Here is a 22,095-nt window from a genome sequence, read left to right as displayed (position 1 = left end):
TTGGGACGAAGTTTTTGAAATTATTATTCTTAATTTATAGGTCCGCACTGAAGCTTCCTAAGTTTCAAGATGGACGACTGCAATCTAGAAAAGTTAGCTGTCAAACCTGGAAAATTGACCCCAGTATTCAACAAGGATACTACAGAATATGCTGTGACCGTTGCAAGCAATGTGGAAAAAATCCGAATTGATCCGCTCACAAGTGACACCGGTGCATCTTATTCTATATCTGTACGATTATTTTTCTCACGTCGGTCAGCAAACGGTAGAACAATTAAGCAAACATGACCCTGACCTACACTGAACATGTATGAATTAATACTTTCGATTCCTGTCGTACAAAACTAAGCTCTTCTCACATGAAACAAAGTTTTTAAGGTCTGTTAATTAAAAAATAAGCAGCTCCAACTTATATGTACACTTTCAGCTGCCAAATATGTAGCTGTAAAATCACTCAAACAATGATAGAATATATACATAAATGTTCAAGGCAAGAAACTTGCGACAAATTTGCCAATAGCAACAGGCGGATGGTGATCTCTTATATGTATAAGATTATTGTAGAATTTTCTTTTGCTGTACTGCAGAGTTGTCAGATCTTTAGATTTCCCCAAGCTTCAATGATTTATTTATCATGAAAAACATGAAAATTTGAAAATGTATATTGTGATCAGATGGTGTCTTATTAAGTACATCTTTGAAGAATGGTCATTAATCAGAAGGAGATGCCTACTTTGTAGGGCACTGAGGAGAAAAGATTGTGCTTTAATACTAACTTGTTCAGGTGTTTACTTAATTTGTAGGGAAGTGGAGGAGAGAAGGAGGTTGGTCTACCAGAAGGAGTTGTAACTGATATCAAAATAGAAGTCACTTCAGAAGATGGCACTGTGAAAAACTATTTCCTCCATGTGAAACGCCTCTCGGCTAAAGATGCTGTACTTAGTGACCTTAAGTTTTCTCAAGGATGTCTCATGCCTGAGTTTGATTCTGCAGTTACCACTTACTCTTGTAAGTTACATATGGCAATATATATAGCCTCAGCAGTAATACAGTTATGTTGAGAGTGACAAAAATATCCTGATTTCCATTAACTCTGTCATGGCAAGGATCTGTTGATTTCAGTTGACCTTGACATTGTTCTGGTGTAAAGATTATTGATTACTGTTACATGATTATAACATGGTTAAGATTAGAGATTATCATTAGCTGTTGATTCAGCTATGGCTACAGTCACAAGATTCTGAGGTGGTTTGTTGGGGCCCGATAAGACAATGATCTGTAGTGATGTGTTGACCCTGACATAGCTAGGATCTTTAGCAACCAAATGACCCTGACATGACTATGATCTGTAGTGGTCTGATGACCATGACATGACTAGGTTTTTTGTTGATCCAGGCATAGCTATATAATCTATATTGTTTTGTTGACCCTGACATGGCTCTAAGATCTTTAGTGGTGTGTTGTGACTGACATGACATGGATCTGCAGTGCTCTGTTGACCCTAACATGGTTGTAGGTCTGTAGTGTTCAGCAAACCCTGATTTGGTGGTCTGATGAACTGTCATGACATGGATCTGCAGAATTCTGTTGACCCTGATTTGACTTTAGGATCTTTATTGGTCTAACGACCCTGACATTGTTATAGGATATGTAGTAATCTGATGACCTTGACATTGCTAAAGAGTCCTAAGTGTTCTCTTGACCCTGACATTGCTATAGAGTCTATAGTATTCACTGGACTCTGACATTGCTATAAGATCTGTAGTGGTTTGATGATTCTGACATTGCTATAGAGTCTGTAGTGTTCTCTGAACTCTGACATTGCTATAGAGTCTGTTGTGTTCTCTGGACCCTGACATTGCTATAGAGTCTGTAGTGTTTTCTGGACCCTGACATTGCTATAGAGTTTATAGTGTTCTCTGGACCCTGTCATTGCTTTAGGATCTGTAGTGGTTTGATGACCCTGACATTGCTATAGATTCTGTAGGGTTCTCTGGACCCTGACATTGCTATAGAGTCCATAGTATTCACTGGACCCTGACATTGCTATAGAGTCTGTAGTGGTTTGATGACCATGACATTGCTATAGAGTCTGTAGTGCTATAGAGCTAGGATCTTTATTGGTCTGTTGAAACTGACATGACATGGATCTGTAGTGTTGAGCCTGACATGACTGTGATCTGTCGTGGTCTGGTGACCATGATGAACACTAGGATCTGGAATGGTGTGGTTACCATGACATGCATTTGTAGTAATCTGTTGAGACGACATGACATAGATCTGCAGTGTTCATTTGACCCTGACATGGCTGTAAGTTTGAATCGTCTGATGATCCTAACATGGTTGTAGGATCTTTAATGCTCTGCTGACCCTTACATTAGACTTGATTCTGTAGTGTTCTGTTGACTGTGACAATGCCTGGATACTTAAAATTTTGCTCACCATAGCTGTTGTACATTATGTCACTTTCAACTAATAAAGCTATGTTGAAAGTGACATAAACCAATGGAATCTATAGATTTCTGTTGACCCTTGCTGATATAGCCTGGATGAGTAGATTTTTGTTGACCCTCGCTGACATAACTAGGCTTAGCAGAGTTCTGTTGATGCTCACTGACATGGTGAGTTTTGATTGATTTCTGTTGGTCCTCACTGACATGGCTAGGATTAGTAGATTTCTATTAACCCTCCAGACACAGTGAGGATGAGAAGATTTAAGTTGACCCTTGCTGACATGGCCAGCATTAGCAGATTTCTGTTGACTGTCACTAACATGGCTAAGTTTAGTTGATTTCTGTTGACTGTCACTAACATGGCTAAGTTTAGTTGATTTCTGTTGACTGTCACTAACATGGCTAAGTTTAGTTGATTTCTGTTGACTGTCACTAACATGGCTAAGTTTAGTTGATTTCTGTTGACTGTCACTAACATGGCTAAGTTTAGTTGATTTCTGTTGACTGTCACTAACATGGCTAAGTTTAGTTGATTTCTGTTGACTGTCACTAACATGGCTAAGTTTAGTTGATTTCTGTTGACTGTCACTAACATGGCTAAGTTTAGTTGATTTCTGTTGACTGTCACTAACATGGCTAAGTTTAGTTGATTTCTGTTGACTGTCACTAACATGGCTAAGTTTAGTTGATTTCTGTTGACCCTTGCTGACTGGACTGGTTTAGTTCAGAGTAGGTATTGAATCCATGTGTCTGTCTTCTAACATGATATTGATTTCTGTACTGACAGTTTTTTGTCTGTTGACTGTCACATAAGTTTAGTTGATTTCAATGGCTAAGTTTAGTTGATTTCTGTAACACAACCAGTAGAAGATTGGAGTGTGACATTTCTGTAGTCATCAAAATATCATGCTCAAATTTTTTACCGGTTATGTTATAAGAACTTTTATACAATGAAAGGTCTAGAAGATTGGAGTGTGACATTTCTGTAGTCATCAAAATATCATGCTGTTACCTTTTATTCTACTGACATTACCAACCTGAAGATGTTTTGAAATAATTTTTTGTCTTTAAAATTTATGTTATTATTCAGCAATAATCTATTCCATATAGGTGTATTACCATGCAATGTGGCCAGTGTCACTGCTAAACCAGTTGCACCAGACCCCAAAAATGTCGTTTTGGTATGTGGGGAGAAGCCTGGAACAGCCTACCCACTAAATGTGGGAGAGACCAACATCCAGATAGAAGTGACGTCTGCTGATGGTTCTAACAAACAGGTAACAATGGCAGCTATTGTTTACTTTAAATGGAACAACAATTGATAGGTAATATTTGTATTTATTCACCATTGATCAAATATTGCTGTAAAAAAAATTTTTAAGCTATATTTTGTATTGAGTTTTTCCAAGCAAGTACACATGGCAATGTTTGGTAGACTATAACATACTTTAAAGTTTACTCATTCTAATCATTTCATACACAGGATACTCAGTCATCTTAACTACACTCAGTTCATACACACCAAGTTATGTATGGGAGTTGCTATGATGGTTTAACATGCCTCTGTATCATGTAATATCACAAATTTCTGTGTCTTTTTCAAACACAAGACCTACAGTATTGACATACTGAGGAAGCCTATGCCCAGATATGCCAAGTTTACAGACCCTGAATTGGCACAGAAGTATGAGTGTCCCATATCACTCTCACCTCTCTACCGACCCATCTCCATTCGGGGGAGTGAGCCAAAACACACCTACTCTGCTCCAAACATTGATGCCATGACTCGCACTTCTAAAGTGGATCCCATCAGTGGTATGACACTTATGGGTGATTGGAGGATAGTCGACATTGCCATGGAGAAACAAATGGCTGCTGCACTAACAAACATCCCACTGACATATGGAGGTATATCACAATATTATTTTTCTGATTAAAAGTCACAGTATTTATTAATCAATTGTGTATTGACCTTAAATTCTTGAATGCTCGATAAAAAACTTACTTGTTCAACATGTATTTTTTTATATAAATACTCACTGTAAATTTATGGTGAGAAATTATTTTGTGAAATTGTGTGTTGATATTAAATCAATACTATTTGTTCCCTGTGTTTAAGGTACATCAGATGCTCTTAAGTTTGGAGAACTAGCTGCAAGTATTGAAAAGTGTAATGTGGAACCTAAAGTTGAGGTAAACATTTTTTTTCAAACTGTAGTATAATTGGGCATGGTAAACACACCTTTATACAGCAGTACAGTGTAACACTTAAAGTCAAGGTAAACACACCTGTATACAGTAGTACAGTGTGTCACCTAAAGTCAAGGTAAACACACCTGTATACAGTAGTACAGTGTAACACCTAGTCAAGGTAAACACACCTGTATACAGTAGTACAGTGTGACACCTAAAGTCAAGGTGAACACACCTGTATACAGTAGTACAGTGTGTCACCTAAAGTCAAGGTAAACACACCTGTATACAGTAGTACAGTGTAACACCTAAAGTCAAGGTGAGCACACCTGTATACAGTAGTACAGTGTGACACCTAAAGTCAAGGTAAACACACCTGTAACAGTAGTACAGTGAGACACCTAAAGTCAGGGTAAACACACCTGTATACAGTAGTACAGTGTGACGCCTGAAGTCAAAGTAAACACTTACAGAGACATAATGAAAGAAACAGTCAATTACATTTTTTGAAAATTTGTATTTGTGTCATTGCAGGATTTAAAGGATAAATTTAAGGACTCTTCAGCAACATTAGCACACTCTGTCAAGGTATGTATTACAAGAAACATAATTTTAGGTGTGTATAGAACTGAATAAGAAAATCTCACATAGGAAAATTTCTTTTGTGGACACAGAATCTGTAACATACTCTGAAGTGTGGTGAAACTTGTGGTTTGGATGTCATGGAATCTTGGCCTGAGAAACAGGTTTTCATCTTATTTTCTCCTGCTTTGCTAATATCAAAAATACATAATATTACCACAGTTGGTTTTTCAGCCAATAGGGCCTCTCTACTACTACTTAATAATATAGTCTAAAAAGGGGGTATCAAATATGTTTCAATACTGACCTAAAGTTAAAAATGAGGAGCATTTAATATGTTTCAGCACTGATGTTTACATTGCTTAGTGAAATTAAGTGTCAGGTGTCTGGTAAAGGTGCTAGACAATTCAGACAAGGATCTAACACCAGATATCACAAGGGATATCCTTGTCTTAGTTTACACTATATATACATGTTACATCTGTCTGTACATTTCCTATTGTTTTTGCTTAATGAAAAGGTACGTGGATGGGAGAAGAATTTACAACAGATTTTCGGAGAGAACAAAGTTGATAAATTAGTTGGACAAGCAAAAGATGAAATCAAGACCTATTTCACAATTCTACCAAAACCAGGTTAGTAATTCTTTTTCATAACCAACAGTTATTTTCATATACTTTACAAATTTCGATGTTTCATAGTGTGTTGATATATGTTTGCTTGTGTATACTCTATGAAGTAGATATGATATTTATAAAACTTTCCATCAACAAGTAAATGTCCACTTTTTACAGTGAATGATATATCACATGTATTATAATAAGAGCATACAATAATTTCATAAAATTAGAGTTATATGTAATAATCACATTTATCATTTTATTACAGCAGAATATGTAATAATCTGAATAGTAATAAGTAATTACAGAAACATATATGATTTTATTACAGTAGAACATGTAATAATCTTATATGTAATAATCACATTTATCATTTTATTGCTGTAGAACATGAAATTATCTTATATCAAAACATGTGATAATTACAATAGGACATATATTGTGTTATAGTAGGACATATACTGTAGTTATTTGGCAGTAAGCCCAGACCCAGTAGTAATTAGCCCCCACACACATTCTGCAGTCTCATCACAAATGTCAGCCAATGCTCTATCATTATGTCCAGATTTTTGTGTCCCCAACAGGTCAGTCTAAACAGTGGTCAGAGGGACAGGGGCCTCTAGATTGTCTCCTCAGGGCTGCACATTGTTATGCTGTAGCCATCTCAAACAAGCCTAAAGATGCCAATCTGCACTTACAGCTAGGCATGGTTCTTGAGGAGCGGTATTATGCCGAGGATATGTTTGGTCTTAAAAAGGAGGTGAGTAGGAGGATTAAAGCTACTTATCTAGGATTTCACCTTTAAAGTGTGCATGATAACCTTGACTTGGGTTATATACCTGTTATTGATGCAGTTACAGGTACCTAATCATTAATTCATGCACATATAACTGTAAAGTAAATTGTTCTCAATATCATCTATCTCAGTCATTTGATGCTCGCCACCTGTGGCAGTTTGTGAGAAACAGACCTGTCTGTGATATTGTGGTTGTGTCCTTGGGCTAGACATTTTTTCTCCAATTGCTCAGGTTGGCATGTGACAGGCTCCCTGTATGTTTTTTTTTGTGAGGAAGCAACCAGTCACTACACAGAGACCCACCACAAAATGACCCTGACTGTTCATGGGATTTAAACCCAGCAAATATATCACCATCCAGTACACAACTTACAAATATTACCTGTATCTGATAAATAAAAACTGATTTAATTGTTTAAATAAAATTGATTTTTTTGTTCTCTAGGAGTCTGATTCTCTGCCATCCATGAACTTAGATGCAAAAGAGAGTTCGAAATCAGAGGAGTGTGCTGCTATTTGTAAGCTTCATGGTGTTGATGCGGACACAGCTCCTCTAGCCCTCCAATTGAAGGCTATAGATGAAGAATACCAGCAGCTCAACCAGAATGGCCAGAGTTCGAAGGCTGACCATGTCATGGGACTGTTTGTCTGGAAGTCAAAACAAGCCAAACCGGTGAGTGATACATGGCAGTGATGTAAGGGCATTAGTTAAACTTAACATTATCATTAATCACAAATAACAGGGGTCAAGTTTCTTAAGAGGAGAAAGTAAAAGAAGTAGAGCTACATGAATCAGTTTAATAAAGTACATTTTTATTCCCCAGGAAGGTGCTGCAGCCCAGAAGGCTGAGGATGAGGAGTCACCACTAGGACAGGCCTACCTTAAGTATATGGATGCACTTGTCCTGGATGAGCCCAAAGCTGTGTACAATTTCCATGTGGGACGTATGCTTGTCATACAGGGAAAATATACTGATGCCATCTCACGATTGGAGGTCACCTTAAACTGGAATCCTCAGTATCAGTTAGCCAGGTATATATACTGTCCTACATAGGATTAAACAGGACAGCATCACATAGTTACAACTCCTAGCTAGCTAGGTATATATACTGTCCTACATAGGATTAAACAGGACAGTATCACATAGTTACAACTCCTGGCTAGCAAGATATATATACTGTCCTACATAGGATTAAACAGGACAGCATCACATAGTTACAACTCCTAGCTAGCTAGGTATATATACTGTCCTACATAAGATTAAACAGGACAGTATCACATAGTTACAACTCCTGGCTAGCAAGATATATATACTGTCCTACATAGGATTAAACAGGACAGCATCACTTAGTTACAACTCCTAGCTACCAAGGTATATATACTGTCCTACATAGGATTAAACAGGACAGTATCACATAGTTACAACTCCTGGCTAGCAAGATATATATACTGTCCTACATAGGATTAAACAGGATAGTATCACATAGTTACAACTCCTGGCTAGCAAGGTATATATACTGTCCTACATCGGATTAAACAGGACAGCTTCACATAGTTATAACTCCTGGCTACCAAGGTATATATACTGTCCTACATAGGATTAAACAGGACAGCTTCACATAGTTACAACTCCTGACTAGCTGGGTATATATACTGTCCTACATAGGATTAAATAGGACAGCATCACTTGGTTACAACTCCTGACTAGCAAGGTATATATACTGTCCTACATAGGATTAAACAGGACAGCATCACTTGGTTACAGCTACTGGCTAGCCAGTTACATATACTGTCTTATGTAGGATTAAACAGGACGTCATCACACAGTTAGAACTCCTGGCTAGTCAGTTATATATTTAAAAAAATATATTCTGTGTAACCATTAAAAAACTGAAAATTTGTTTCTCTGCTTAACTTCTTTGTAATTGTTAATCTAGTACAAAATGTACTATATTTAGTCTACAATAAAATTGTACAATATGATATTATTTATCACATCAATACCCAATTACGGATGTAATAAGACCCATGACTTAAACTTTCGTTATTACGTATGTGTCATATGTGTAATATGACCTAGCGAGCTCCTATTGTCTGAAGGTTTCCGTTCTTTCTATTGTGACAGCATAGCTTCATGGTGCATGTCATATGCATTGTGATGACATAAAGAAGATTTAAAGTTAGAATATTGCTAGTTTAGATTTTGTTTCAATCTGGTAACATGACATTTTCTCAAATATTTGGAAAAATATGCAAGTTATGTGATAAATAAAATCTTTATTTTTGTTTCCATTTCACTTGACATTGATGATCTTCATTTTACCTCACCTGAAATAAAAATTCAAAGATACATTTCATAAATCTGAATAGAAACTAATGTATATACTTCTATATCTGTTTCTCTTAAACAGGTTTTACCTTGGCTTGGCCTTAGCCTTCCAGCCTGGAGGTCCAGGAGCCCGTACCAAGGAGACTGTAGGGTATCTGTTGGAAATCATGGAATCTCTGCTTCAAGCAAACACCAAAGACTCACTGTCTGCCGAGCAAGCATGGTAAATTATTCATTCATTGTAACACATTGGTTTATGTTGCAAAAATGATCGGCGACTTTGGATGGTATAAATATATCAAATAGATAATTCTATATAAAACAGGAAAGGCAATTAAAAGAAAATAGAGAAGAAATTTTTAAATCAAGAAAATCAGTGTTATTACCAAGCCATTGATGAGATAAAGGAAAAAATCCATTGAATATTGAAACAATATTTGAGGAAGCTATTGGAGGGGGACCATACCCTTTGACATCTTTACTGGTAAACTGCCATGGTATGAGGTAAAAATAATGCTGTTCTGTTCAAATGTTCTTATCGTTTTCAGGGAATTAAATCCTATCCTACATGCTGAAAACATTGTACGGTCTAGTAATGTGCATCTCCTACGTGGCATCATCAGTCTAGGGGTCCTACTCGCACAGAACCCTGACATTAAGGATTGTATGGCTGCACAAGATGTATTTCACACGTAAGTTTATCTTTACTTATCTAAACGACATGAATATCTTTATGTCAAACTTTGTTTTAATTTTAATAGTTGTTTTTCCATTTCCGATTAAACAAATTGTAAGATGACTGCAGAGATTAAGTGTGCATGTTTGAGGAATGTAGAGATTAACTATGACATGACTGTAGAGATTAACTGTGAGACTACTGTAGAGATTAACTGTGAGACTACTGTAGGGATTAACTGTGAGATGACTGTAGAGATTAACTGTGAGACTACTGTAGGGATTAACTGTGAGATGACTGTAGAGATTAACTGTGAGACTACTGTAGAGATTAACTGTGAGACTACTGTAGGGATTAACTGTGAGACTACTGTAGAGATTAACTGTGAGACTACTGTAGGGATTAACTGTGAGACTACTGTAGGTATTAACTGTGAGATGACTGTAGAGATTAACTGTGAGATGACTGTAGAGATTAACTGTGAGATGACTGTAGAGATTAACTGTGAGACTACTGTAGAGATTAACTGTGAGACTACTGTAGGGATTAACTGTGAGACTACTGTAGAGATTAACTGTGAGATGACTGTAGAGATTAACTGTGAGACTACTGTAGAGATTAACTGTGAGATTGACTGTAGACTGTAGAGATTAACTGTGAGACTACTGTAGAGATTAACTGTGAGACTACTGTAGAGATTAACTGTGAGATGACTGTAGAGATTAACTGTGAGACTACTGTAGGGATTAACTGTGAGATGACTGTAGGGATTAACTGTGAGATGACTGTAGAGATTAACTGTGAGATGACTGTAGAGATTAACTGTGAGATGACTGTAGAGATTAACTGTGAGATGACTGTAGAGATTAACTGTGAGATGACTGTAGAGATTAACTGTGAGATGACTGTAGAGATTAACTGTGAGATGACTGTAGAGATTAACTGTGAGATGACTGTAGAGATTAACTGTGAGATGACTGTAGAGTATTAACTGTGAGATGACTGAGATGACTGTAGAGATTAACTGTAGAGATTAACTGTGAGATGACTGTAGAGATTAACTGTGAGATGACTGTAGAGATTAACTGTGAGATGACTGTAGAGATTAACTGTGAGATGACTGTAGAGATTAACTGTGAGATGACTGTAGAGATTAACTGTGACATGACTGTAGAGATTAACTGTGACATGACTGTAGAGATTAACTGTGAGATGACTGTAGAGATTAACTGTGAGATGACTGTAGGGATTAACTGTGAGATGACTGTAGGACTTAAGATTAACTGTGAGATGACTGTAGAGATTAACTGTGAGATGACTGTAGAGATTAACTGTGAGATGACTGTAGAGATTAACTGTGAGATGACTGTAGAGATTAACTGTGAGATGACTGTAGCGATTAACTGTGAGATGACTGTAGAGATTAACTGTGAGATGACTGTAGAGATTAACTGTGAGATGACTGTAGAGATTAACTGTGAGATGACTGTAGAGATTAACTGTGAGATGACTGTAGAGATTAACTGTGAGATGACTGTAGAGATTAACTGTGAGATGACTGTAGAGATTAACTGTGAGATGACTGTTGAGATTAACTGTGAGACTACTGTAGGGATTAACTGTGAGATGACAGTAGAGATTAACTGTGAGATGACTGTAGGGATTAAGTCTTGGTTTATCTGTTAGACTACTGTAGAGATTAACTGTGAGATGACTGTAGAGATTAACTGTGAGATGACTGTAGTGAGATTAACTGTAGATGACTGTAGATGACTGTATTAACTGTGAGATGACTGTAGATTAACTGTGAGATGACTGTATTAGACTGTAGAGATTAACTGTGAGATGAGGGTGAGACTTAACTGTGAGATGACTGTAGAGATTAACTATGACATGACTGTAGGGATTAACTGTGAGATGACTGTAGGGATTAACTGTGAGATGACTGTAGAGATTAACTGTGAGATGACTGTTGAGATTAACTGTAAGACTACTGTAGGGATTAACTGTGAGATGATGGTAGGGATTAACTGTGAGATGACTGTAGGGATTAACTGTGAGATGACTGTAGGGATTAACTGTGAGATGACTGTAGGGATTAACTGTGAGATGACTGTAGAGATTAACTGTGAGATGACTGTAGAGATTAACTGTGAGAATACTGTAGGGATTAACTGTGAGATGACTGTAGGGATTAACTGTGAGATGGGATTAACTGTGAGATGACTGTAGAGTAGGGATTAACTGTGAGATGAGATGACTGTAGGGATTAACTGTGTAGGGATTAACTGTGAGATGACTGTAGAGATTAACTGTGAGATGACTGTAGAGATTAACTGTGAGATGACTGTAGAGATTAACTGTGAGATGACTGTAGGGATTAACTGTGAGATGACTGTAGGGATTAACTGTGAGATGACTGTAGGGATTAACTGTGAGATGACTGTAGGGATTAACTGTGAGACTACTGTAGGGATTAACTGTGAGATGACTGTAGGGATTAACTGTGAGATGACTGTAGGGATTAACTGTGAGATGACTGTAGGGATTAACTGTGAGACGACTGTAGGGATTAACTGTGAGATGACTGTAGGGATTAACTGTGAGATGATTAACTGTGAGATGACTGTAGGAGATTAACTGTGAGATGACTGCAGAGATTAACTGTGAGATGACTGTAGGGATTAACTGTGAGATGTGACTGTGAGATAGTAGGATTAACTGTGAGATGAGGGATTAACTGTGAGATGATTAACTGTGAGATGACTGTAGGGATTAACTGTGAGATGACTGTAGGGATTAACTGAGACTGTAGGACTGTAGGGATTAACTGTGAGATGACTGTAGGGATTAACTGTGAGATGACTGTAGGGATTAACTGTGAGATGAGATTAACTGTGAGATGACTGTAGGATATTAACTGTGAGATGACTGTAGGGATTAACTGTGAGAGATGACTGTGAGATGACTAGGGATTAACTGTGAGATGACTGTATTAACTGTGAGATGACTGTAGAGATTAACTGTGAGATGACTGTAGGGATTAACTGTAGAGATTGTGAGATACTGTAGATTAACTGTGAGATGACTGTAGGGATTAACTGTGAGATGACTGTAGGTATTAACTAGTGAGATTAACTGTGAGATGTGAGATGACTGTAGGGATTAACTGTGAGATGACTGTAGAGATTAACTGTGAGACTACTGTAGAGATTAACTGTGAGATGACTGTAGGTATTAACTGTGAGATGACTGTAGGTATTAACTGTGAGACTACTGTAGAGATTAACTGTGAGATGACTGCAGAGATTAACTGTGAGATGACTGTAGGGATTAACTGTGAGACTACTATAGGGATTAACTATGAGATTAGTGTAGGGAATAACTGTGAGATGACTGTGAGATGTGAGATGACTGTAGGGATTAACTGTGAGACTATAGAGATTAACTGTGAGATGACTGTAGGTGAGATGACTGTATTAACTGTGAGATGACTTAGTGTAGATGACTGTAAGAATTAATTGTGAGATGTCTGTAGGGATTAACTGTGAGACTATTGTAGGGATTAACTGTGAGATGACTGTAGGGATTAACTGTGAGACGACTGTAGGGATTAACTGTGAGATGACTGTAGGGATTAACTGTGAGACTACTGTAGGGATTAACTATGAGATTAGTGTAGGGAATAACTGTGAGATGACTGTGGAGATTAACTGTGAGATGACTGTAGGTATTAACTGTGAGACTACTGTAGGGATTAACTGTGAGACTACTGTAGGAATTAACTGTGAGATGACTGTAGAGATTAACTGTGAGATGACTGTAGGAATTAACTGTGAGATGATGTAGATGATTAGGGATTAACTGTGAGATGACAGTAGTGATTAACTATGACATGACTGTAGTGATTAACTGTGAGATGACTGTAGAGATTAACTGTGAGATGACTGTAGGGATTAACTGTGAGATGACTGTAGGGATTAACTGTGAGACTATTGTAGGGATTAGCTGTGAGATGACTGTAAGAATTAATTGTGAGATATCTGTATGGATTAACTGTGAGATGACTGTGGAGATTAACTGTGAGATGACTGTAGGTATTAACTGTGAGATGACTGTAGGCATTAACTGTGGGATGACTGTAAGGATTAACTGTGATAATACTGTAGGTATTAACTGTGAGATGAGTGTAGGGATTAACTGTGAGACTATTGTAGGGATTTCCTATGAGATTAGTGTAGGGAATAACTATGAGATGACTGTGGAGATTAACTGTGAGATGACTGTAGGGATTAACTGTGAGACTATTCTAGGAATTAGCTGTGAGATGACTGTAAGAATTAATTGTGAGATGTCTGTAGGGATTAATTGTGAGATGACTGTGGAGATTAACTGTGAGATGACTGTAGGTATTAACTGTGAGATGAGTGTAGGGATTAACTGTGAGACTACTGTAGGGATTAATTATGAGATTAGTGTAGGGAATAACTATGAGATGACTGTGGAGATTAACTGTGAGATGACTGTAGGTATTAACTGTGAGATGACTGTAGGCATTAACTGTGAGATGACTGTAGGGATTAACTGTGAGACTACTGTAGGGATTAACTGTGAGATGATGGTAGGGATTAACTGTGAGATGACAGTAGAGATTAACTATGACATGACTGTAGAGATTAACTGTGAGATGACTGTAGAGATTAACTGTGAGATGACTGTAGGGATTAACTGTGAGATGACTGTAGGAATTAACTGTGAGACTATTGTAGGGATTAGCTGTGAGATGACTGTAAGAATTAATTGTGAGATATCTGTATGGATTAACTGTGAGATGACTGTGGAGATTAACTGTGAGATGACTGTAGGTATTAACTGTGAGATGACTGTAGGCATTAACTGTGAGATGACTGTAAGGATTAACTGTGATAATACTGTAGGTATTAACTGTGAGATGAGTGTAGGGATTAACTGTGAGACTATTGTAGGGATTTCCTATGAGATTAGTGTAGGGAATAACTATGAGATGACTGTGGAGATTAACTGTGAGATGACTGTAGGGATTAACTGTGAGACTACTGTAGGGATTAACTGTGAGATGACTGTAGAGATTAACTGTGAGACTACTGTAGGGATTAACTGTGAGATGACTGTAGGGATTAACTGTGAGATGTCTGTAGGGATTAACTGTGAGATGTCTGTAGGGATTAACTGTGAGATGTCTGTAGGGATTAACTGTGAGATGTCTGTAGGGATTAACTGTGAGACTACTGTAGGGATTAACTTTGAGATGACTGTAGGGAATAACTGTGAGATGACTGTAGGGATAAACTGGGAGATGTCTGTAGGGATTAACTGTGAGATGTCTGTAGGGATTAACTGTCAGATGACTGTAGAGATAAATGTTAGATGATCATGACTGTAGAGAACAACTGAAAGAAGATTGCAGAGATTAACTGTGAGAGAAGTGTAGAGAATAGCATAGTCATTTGACAATAAGCCCATGGATGGTAATAAGCCTACCTATACGTATTATTATTCATTGGAATTACAACAAATGGTATTTCACTGTCCTGTCCAGCCTTTAACTTTTGATCAGAATTTGTATGTCCACCTCCTGAACTTATAGGATAGACACAGCAAGTGTATGATGACAGCAGAAAGTTACTGTTAAAAACCTTCAGAGCTTAAATGTAAGATAATTCATATAACATCTTTGTTTTGTTAAAAACAGGGCTGGCCTACTGGCCTCTCAGATCCTGCCTAACATCAGTAAAGGGGACACATTTAAACAAGTTGAGTGGGTCCTGCTGGATGCTCACTCTTATCTACTCAATATGCTGTCCTGTAACCAGAGTGGTCAGGAAAAAATCATTGCCCAGCGATGTATGCGGCTATCAGCTCTCATATTTAATTCCTCAATCCCAATGAATGAACAGCTTTTACAACTACAGGAAAAGGTCAGTGGTACATGTATTTTAATTTCAATGTACTGCAAAGTGATTATGGTATTATATAATTGATACATAGATGATGTAACACTTTATAATCAGAATCTGACCTGTAAATTATAGCCAGCATCAAATATTTTCTGCATATATAGATAGGGTCAAAGTGTATTGTAAATATCTTAATGATTTTGTTCGCAGACATGTCAACAACTGGTACAGATACAGCCATGCAGTAGCCATGCACTTTACCTCCTGGGTGCAGCCCAGTTTGCACAGTACGAAAACACGACACCTGGGGATTTAGCAAACACCCATCTTCAACACAGCATTTCTTCATATGAGGTTTCCATTGATCTGGAGGGCAAGCCAATGGCAGGAAATCCCCCAGAAAAACTAACAGGTAAAAGACCCCCTTGGACATAATTTAAGGTATAATGATAGACTATGAACTATCAGATACAACAACCAGCATCCATCAGACAAGCTCTCAGGTATAATGATAGCCTTCAGTCTATCAGATATAACTACAAATACCCATCAGACAAGATCTCTGGTGTAATGATAACCTTGGAACTATCAGATACAACTACAGGTATCCTTCAGACATGATCTTCAATATGATGATAGCCTTCAAACTATCAGATATATCCGGTACAAAGAGAGCTTTCTATCTATCAGAATCAGCTACAAGTATCTGTCCGACAAGATCTCCAGTATGAAGATAACCTTCAATCTATTAGATACAATTACAAGTATTCCTTAAACTTTTGTAATGGTATGTTGTGCAACAGAAAAACATTGTTTCAATCATTACAATTTTTTTTATTTCATCTGCTTCATTATGTGTCTGTTTCTCTGTGGTCAACCTGTCTAGGCCAGGAATGGTGGCAGAAGAAAATTAAGGAAGAGGAAGAGAAGAAAGCTGAAGAAGCTAAAAAGAAAGCAGCTGCAGAGGCAGCAGCTAAACCAGCAGGGAGGGGTGCACCAGCTGCACGAGGTGGAGCAGCTGCTAGAGGGGCTGCAAGGGGGGCACCTGCTGCCAGAGGAAGGGGCGCGCCCCCAGCTAGAGGAGGTAAATAGGTTACTAATTCAAATTTTGACATTTCATACAACATATGTTTGAAAGGGATGGATAAATAAATGTATTCAGCTTAATATACCCCTACTTGAAGTAATTAAAGATGGTTTATAGTAAATCATTATTATTTTCTGCACCCTCTCTTAAGTATCAGGGTATACCAGAATCAAATTGACTGCTAGTATGGCTTTCTAAATATCTTGAGATTATTTAAATATCTTGACAACTTGTATCATAAATATTTGAGATAAGACCTTTTACAAGACTGCTTTTTGTTGTCTCCATTACCTGTTTACAATAGGCCTCTAAATTTGGGATCTTCAAAAATTACCAAATTAGATACAGGCTTTCCTTATTAAGTTGTATTTCTTACTGGTTGTATTCATTTGCCCAGGTGTAGCTGCTCGGGGAGCTGCACGAGGAGGTGCCGCAGCCAAGGTATGTGTAGATGTTCTATTGAGTGCCTGCAAGATTTTGTAATGCCTATATATCTTACTGAGACCCCTACAATAATCCATGTTATGAAAACATTTTCACAAAATGTAATCAATTACCAGGTATGACTGATTGTTGATAATCCTTCAAAGATAATGATCGATTGGTCTTAAATGAGTCTCAAGTTCCTTTGTGTAATTGAAAACTACTGATATTATAACATCATGTCATGTACATAAGTACAGTGTATATATATGACTTGTGTGACAAAGAGATGAAGATACTGAATGGGTATTCTGCAATAAATTGTAAATAATGTTAACTCTCTACCTATTCTATTGTCAGTAGGAATTTCTGACTGATAATTGAGCATCCCGATAAACTATTACAGACTCCAGCAGGTAAAGCTGCCCCTGTCCCTACTAAAGCTGCTCCTGGAAAACCAGCGGCAAAGACACCTCACTGTGACCCCAAGGCGCCTACAAAACAGGAAGGTGCGTTTGTCAATGACACTGTAAATTTTGTTATGTTGATAATCTGATAAATATATATATATAAGGGTTCTTATCTAAAAATTGTCATGAAAGAAAAACCACCACCATGATGTGATTAGATTAACATTTCAAGTTTTTGTGAATTTTATCTACATATATGGTTGTTTATAACTGTAGATGTACCTGCTGCCAAGGCTCCAGCATCTACAGCCGCTCCGGCTCAGACCACAACCCAAGCTCCACCCCCTAAAGGAACCCCCATCAATAGAACATCCTACTACCCTCATCTTGGATTAGCAAGGGCCTTCAGAGCTGCTGGAAACATTCCAGATTCACAGAAAAACTACAATGATGTCATTGTCATGGCACCAGAGGTAGGAAAAATGTATACTGGACTTGTTATCAGGGACAGGGAAAAGCACTTGTCTGCTCGTCCAGAAGAGTGGATTTTACCATTATAAAGTGACGCCACTTTCCAGTCGAATGAATAGAAAATAGAGATGCAGTATAGCACCTTCTGAATACTACTGTAATGAATAAAAACACACAAAAAATGAACACATTACAATATATAACGCTTTGCTGCATAATTTCATTTTGTGCACACCTGTACTTACACATACAGGGTCATTCTAAATGAAATCGTTAGTATTGAAAAAGTCAGAAAACATCGAATGACAAAGAAAAGGTGAGGGGTACTTTAGAAAGGAATAGCACAAACAAAACTCAACCAGTTTTTTTACTAAACTGATAGTACTGCAGAAAGAAACTGAAAAAAAAACCCAACAAAATATGAAGGTTGGTGACACAAGTATTTCATAATACATTTGTATGGGTAGTTATTTCTGGGATGTTCTCACAAAAGTAATGATATATTGAAGTTTGAAGGGTGATATCGCGAACTGCCATTTGGTCAGAGTAACGATGCTACATCATTTTGAAACCTCTGTGATCATACGATGATCACAGATTATATGAATAATGATAAAAAAAACAAAGTGATTGGTTTGTTTAGCATAAATTGTTTTTATTAATTGTCACTGACAGCAATGTTCAATATACATTTTACGTGTCGGATTTACCAGGTATAATTAACTAACAAAGATAGCCTGCCGTCATAGAAATGTGTGCCGGAATACGGAACTGACGGTGACCAGAAATATCAGTGTTTTAATACATTGACAAATGACGCAATTTCACAGGAATACGGTACAGTGTCAGCTTTGACAGGATGTTGGAAAAATCAGGTGTCGGATTAGACAGGTTTCACCGTATTTTCAAAAAATGAAAAAAATTTGGAAACACAATTTGATTTCTGGGCAAGTGAGATCACCATCTAGACTAGTAGATTTTTGGAAGTCACGTGCCTGGTGGGCATGCACTTTCAAAAATTTTCCTGCTACTGTTTATGTATCATTTTAAAGGGGAAGCTACTCTTTATTATATATGGATTCATGTATGTTTTTTTTTATTGCTACCAAATACGAGTTTATCTTTGACATGTTAAATACTATTGTATATTGTAATGATGGAATTGTTTTAGGTACATGATGCCTACATTGAACTAGCAGAAATGCTGACAAAGACAGACCCAGCTGGTGCTGTGGATGTCTATTCCAAGTTCCCGATGCCTGAGGAGCCATCATTTGATGATGCCTTTATACTCGGAGAGTTAGTAAGACTTCTTATGAAGACAGAGAGTTTTGATGATCCACGTCTCCTGACCTATATGGTTTCCTATGGGCGTGTCCTAGGATTAGGTAAGGGCGTGGTTGAGTTCAGTTTGATCTGGTGACTAAATATTTTTTAATGCTAGGAATAAAAGCAAAACCTTGTGTATATTTTTATTTCTTTTTTTTTCTATAATCTGTCTGCCATTTTGTCACACTATTTTTGAGCTTTAAGTGTGCATATAATTATTGTACAGGCAAAACATTGGGTCGATTCTTTACCATCTTGTACATTAGGTACATCACTGCTAGAACGCTTCACTCTGGTCATTTACCTGATGAAGGTGACCATGTAGTCATCAAAATGTCACACTCAAATCTTTTACTGGTTGTGTTGTGAGAACCTTGATTCTATTGACATAACCAAACTGAAGAAAAATGTTCTAAAATAATGTAGATATTTTTGTCACTGGACATAGATGTTCCTAGTTGTCACCTAACATAGATGTTCCTACTTGTCACCTGACATAGATGTTCCTAGTTGTTACCGGACATAGATGTTCTTAGTTGTCACCTGACATAGATGATGTACCCGACATAGATGATGTAGTCACCTGACATAGATGATGTATTCACCTGACATAGGTAAGGTCACAATCTGACATAGATAATGTCCTACCCTGATGCAGATGCTGTCACCTGACATAGATTATGTTGTGACCGGACACAGATAATGTTCTCACCTGATGCAGATAATATTTAGCCCAAAATAGATGTTGTCACATGACATACATAATATCATCAGCTGACACAGTTAATGTTGTCATCTGACAGATATTGTATGCCATGACACAGATAATGTTGTGTGACCAGCCACAGGTAATGTTGTGTGACCTGACATAGATATTGTTGTGTCACCAGCCACAGATAATGTTGTGAGACCAGCCACAGATAATGTTGTGTTACCTGACATAGATAATGTTGTGTGACCTGACATATATAACAAATGTGACCTGAGATATTTTTTTCTTTGTTTGTTTCAGGTGTTTTAGAGAGGTATGTCAAAATCTTGGAAGACAAATTTAAAAATGACCTTCTGAAGAAAGTATATGCAGGTGTGAACAGGAAAGATGTGGATGATCCTGATTTAGAGGCATTCTTCAGGTTCAAATGCTGGCTGTAATCTTTGTCTCGTGTACACATGTACCTGTCTTCTCCATGACCACAGAAGGTACTGATGATGAAAGACATCCTACAATGACATTGTCACAATGTAACAAGTACATTACAATCAATGAACTTCAAATAGCTGAATTAAAGTGCCAATACTTCAACAAATTATCTATTCAACCTGCTGAGCATACAAGCCATTGAACCTGTTTGACTTAAGATATACTTTACTAGGTATTAAAGTTAAGTAATCAACTATAACACAACTTTGCTTGGTTGACACATTGATAGTTGGAAGCTGCCAATCAGTGTGATAAGCAGTGGGAAGGGCAGGTTGACAAACTGGATAAGTGTGGTGGGTCTGTTGGTAGACTTTGACATATTTGTTGGGAGGGGTCCATTGGCAGACTTTGAAGTACGTGGTGGGAGGAGAGCTGACATGTTTTACCTGCTTGTAACAGTGGTAAGGCAAAGGAGTCACTTGTGAGACAGGGGTTGTCCTAGTAGGTAATTAAGTCATGGATGATATCAACAGGCGGTGTCTACAGCAACAGGTCTGTTCTGGAGACAGTATGGTATAGGGCACAGTCTAAGCATAATGACAGATTTCACAAGGTGTTATGAATTTACTGTTAAAAACTCGATCACTCCATGGCAGTAATACTGTCTGTCCTGGTAATTAAGTACTCTGTCCAAACATTTATACACTTGGTCCAGGTAGTAAAACACTCCAACCAGGTAGTAATACGCTATGTCCACATAGGTTAGTAATACCCCATGTCTCTATAGTAATCCACACTGGAGATTAAACCCCATGTCTATATAGTAATCCACACTGGAGATTAAACCCCATGTCTATATAGTAATCCACACTGGAGATGAAACCCCATGTCTATATAGTAATCAACACTGTCCAGGTAATTAAACACTCTCTGTTTAATACCCCATGTCTATATAGTAATCCACACTGGAGTTTAAACCCCATGTCTATATAGTAATCCACACTGGAGATTAAACCCCATGTCTATATAGTAATCCACACTGGAGATTAAACCCCATGTCTATATAGTAATCCACACTGGAGATTAAACCCCATGTCTATATAATAATCCACACTGGAGATTAATCCCCATGTCTATATAGTAATCCACAGTGAAGATTAAACCCCATGTCTATATAGTAATCACTGTCCAGGTAATTAAACACTCTCTGTTTAATACCCCATGTCAATATAGTAATCCACACTGGAGTTTAAACCCCATGTCTATATAGTAATCCACACTGGAGTTTAAACCCCATGTCTATATAGTAATCCACACTGGAGATTAAACCCCATGTTTATACATTAATCCACACTGGAGATTAAACCCCATGTCTATATAGTAATCCACACTGTCCAGGTAATTAAACACTGTCCAGTAGTGATATACACTTTCCACATATTAAGTATGTTAAGAAAATTTAACACTTCCTATTCAGTTGAAAATAACTCCTGTCCAAATACAATTAATTTGTTGAGGTTAATGTAATGGCTGTAGTTTAGAGCATGTATAATCGGAGTAATAGGCAAGTACTGTACATGTTAAAATATTTTTCTTTTTGGGACCATCAGTTTTCAGGCCCATTTGTATGATAATTTAGTATAAATTA

The 22,095-nt window shown here is 37.4% G+C and overlaps 1 protein-coding gene across 1 annotated transcript; it reads left to right on the top strand.

Annotated features, from left to right (window-relative positions):
* The first annotated feature begins 69 nt into the window (after positions 1-69).
* Positions 70-20,458, top strand: LOC132558767 (uncharacterized). Its single transcript, XM_060223371.1, has 20 exons — positions 70-231; positions 804-1,008; positions 3,564-3,730; positions 4,064-4,361; positions 4,573-4,646; positions 5,181-5,234; positions 5,749-5,863; positions 6,433-6,608; positions 7,090-7,317; positions 7,469-7,677; positions 9,057-9,197; positions 9,523-9,666; positions 15,382-15,607; positions 15,797-15,998; positions 16,473-16,670; positions 17,071-17,114; positions 17,503-17,605; positions 17,783-17,979; positions 19,149-19,365; positions 20,319-20,458. The coding sequence occupies exons 1-20, from the start codon at positions 70-72 to the stop codon at positions 20,456-20,458; spliced, it is 3,300 nt and encodes a 1,099-aa protein (XP_060079354.1).
* Positions 20,459-22,095: the final 1,637 nt, after the last annotated feature.

This window comes from Ylistrum balloti, unplaced genomic scaffold (genome assembly GCF_031769215.1).
Source record: "Ylistrum balloti isolate Yb309-2 unplaced genomic scaffold, AGI_CSIRO_Ybal_v1 Utg369660, whole genome shotgun sequence".
Classification (NCBI taxonomy): Eukaryota; Metazoa; Mollusca; class Bivalvia; order Pectinida; family Pectinidae; genus Ylistrum; species Ylistrum balloti.
The sequence above is the reverse complement of the archived record's forward strand: the minus strand, read 5'-3'. Positions and strand labels throughout refer to the sequence as shown.

Coding starts and splice junctions, on each gene's coding strand:
- LOC132558767 (XM_060223371.1), top strand. CDS start 70: ATGGACGACTGCAATCTAGAAAAGTTAGCTGTCAAACCTGGAAAATTG. Junction 232..803: donor GTGCATCTTATTCTATATCT/GTACGATTATTT, acceptor CTTAATTTGTAG/GGAAGTGGAGGAGAGAAGGA. Junction 7,678..9,056: donor CCTCAGTATCAGTTAGCCAG/GTATATATACTG, acceptor TCTCTTAAACAG/GTTTTACCTTGGCTTGGCCT.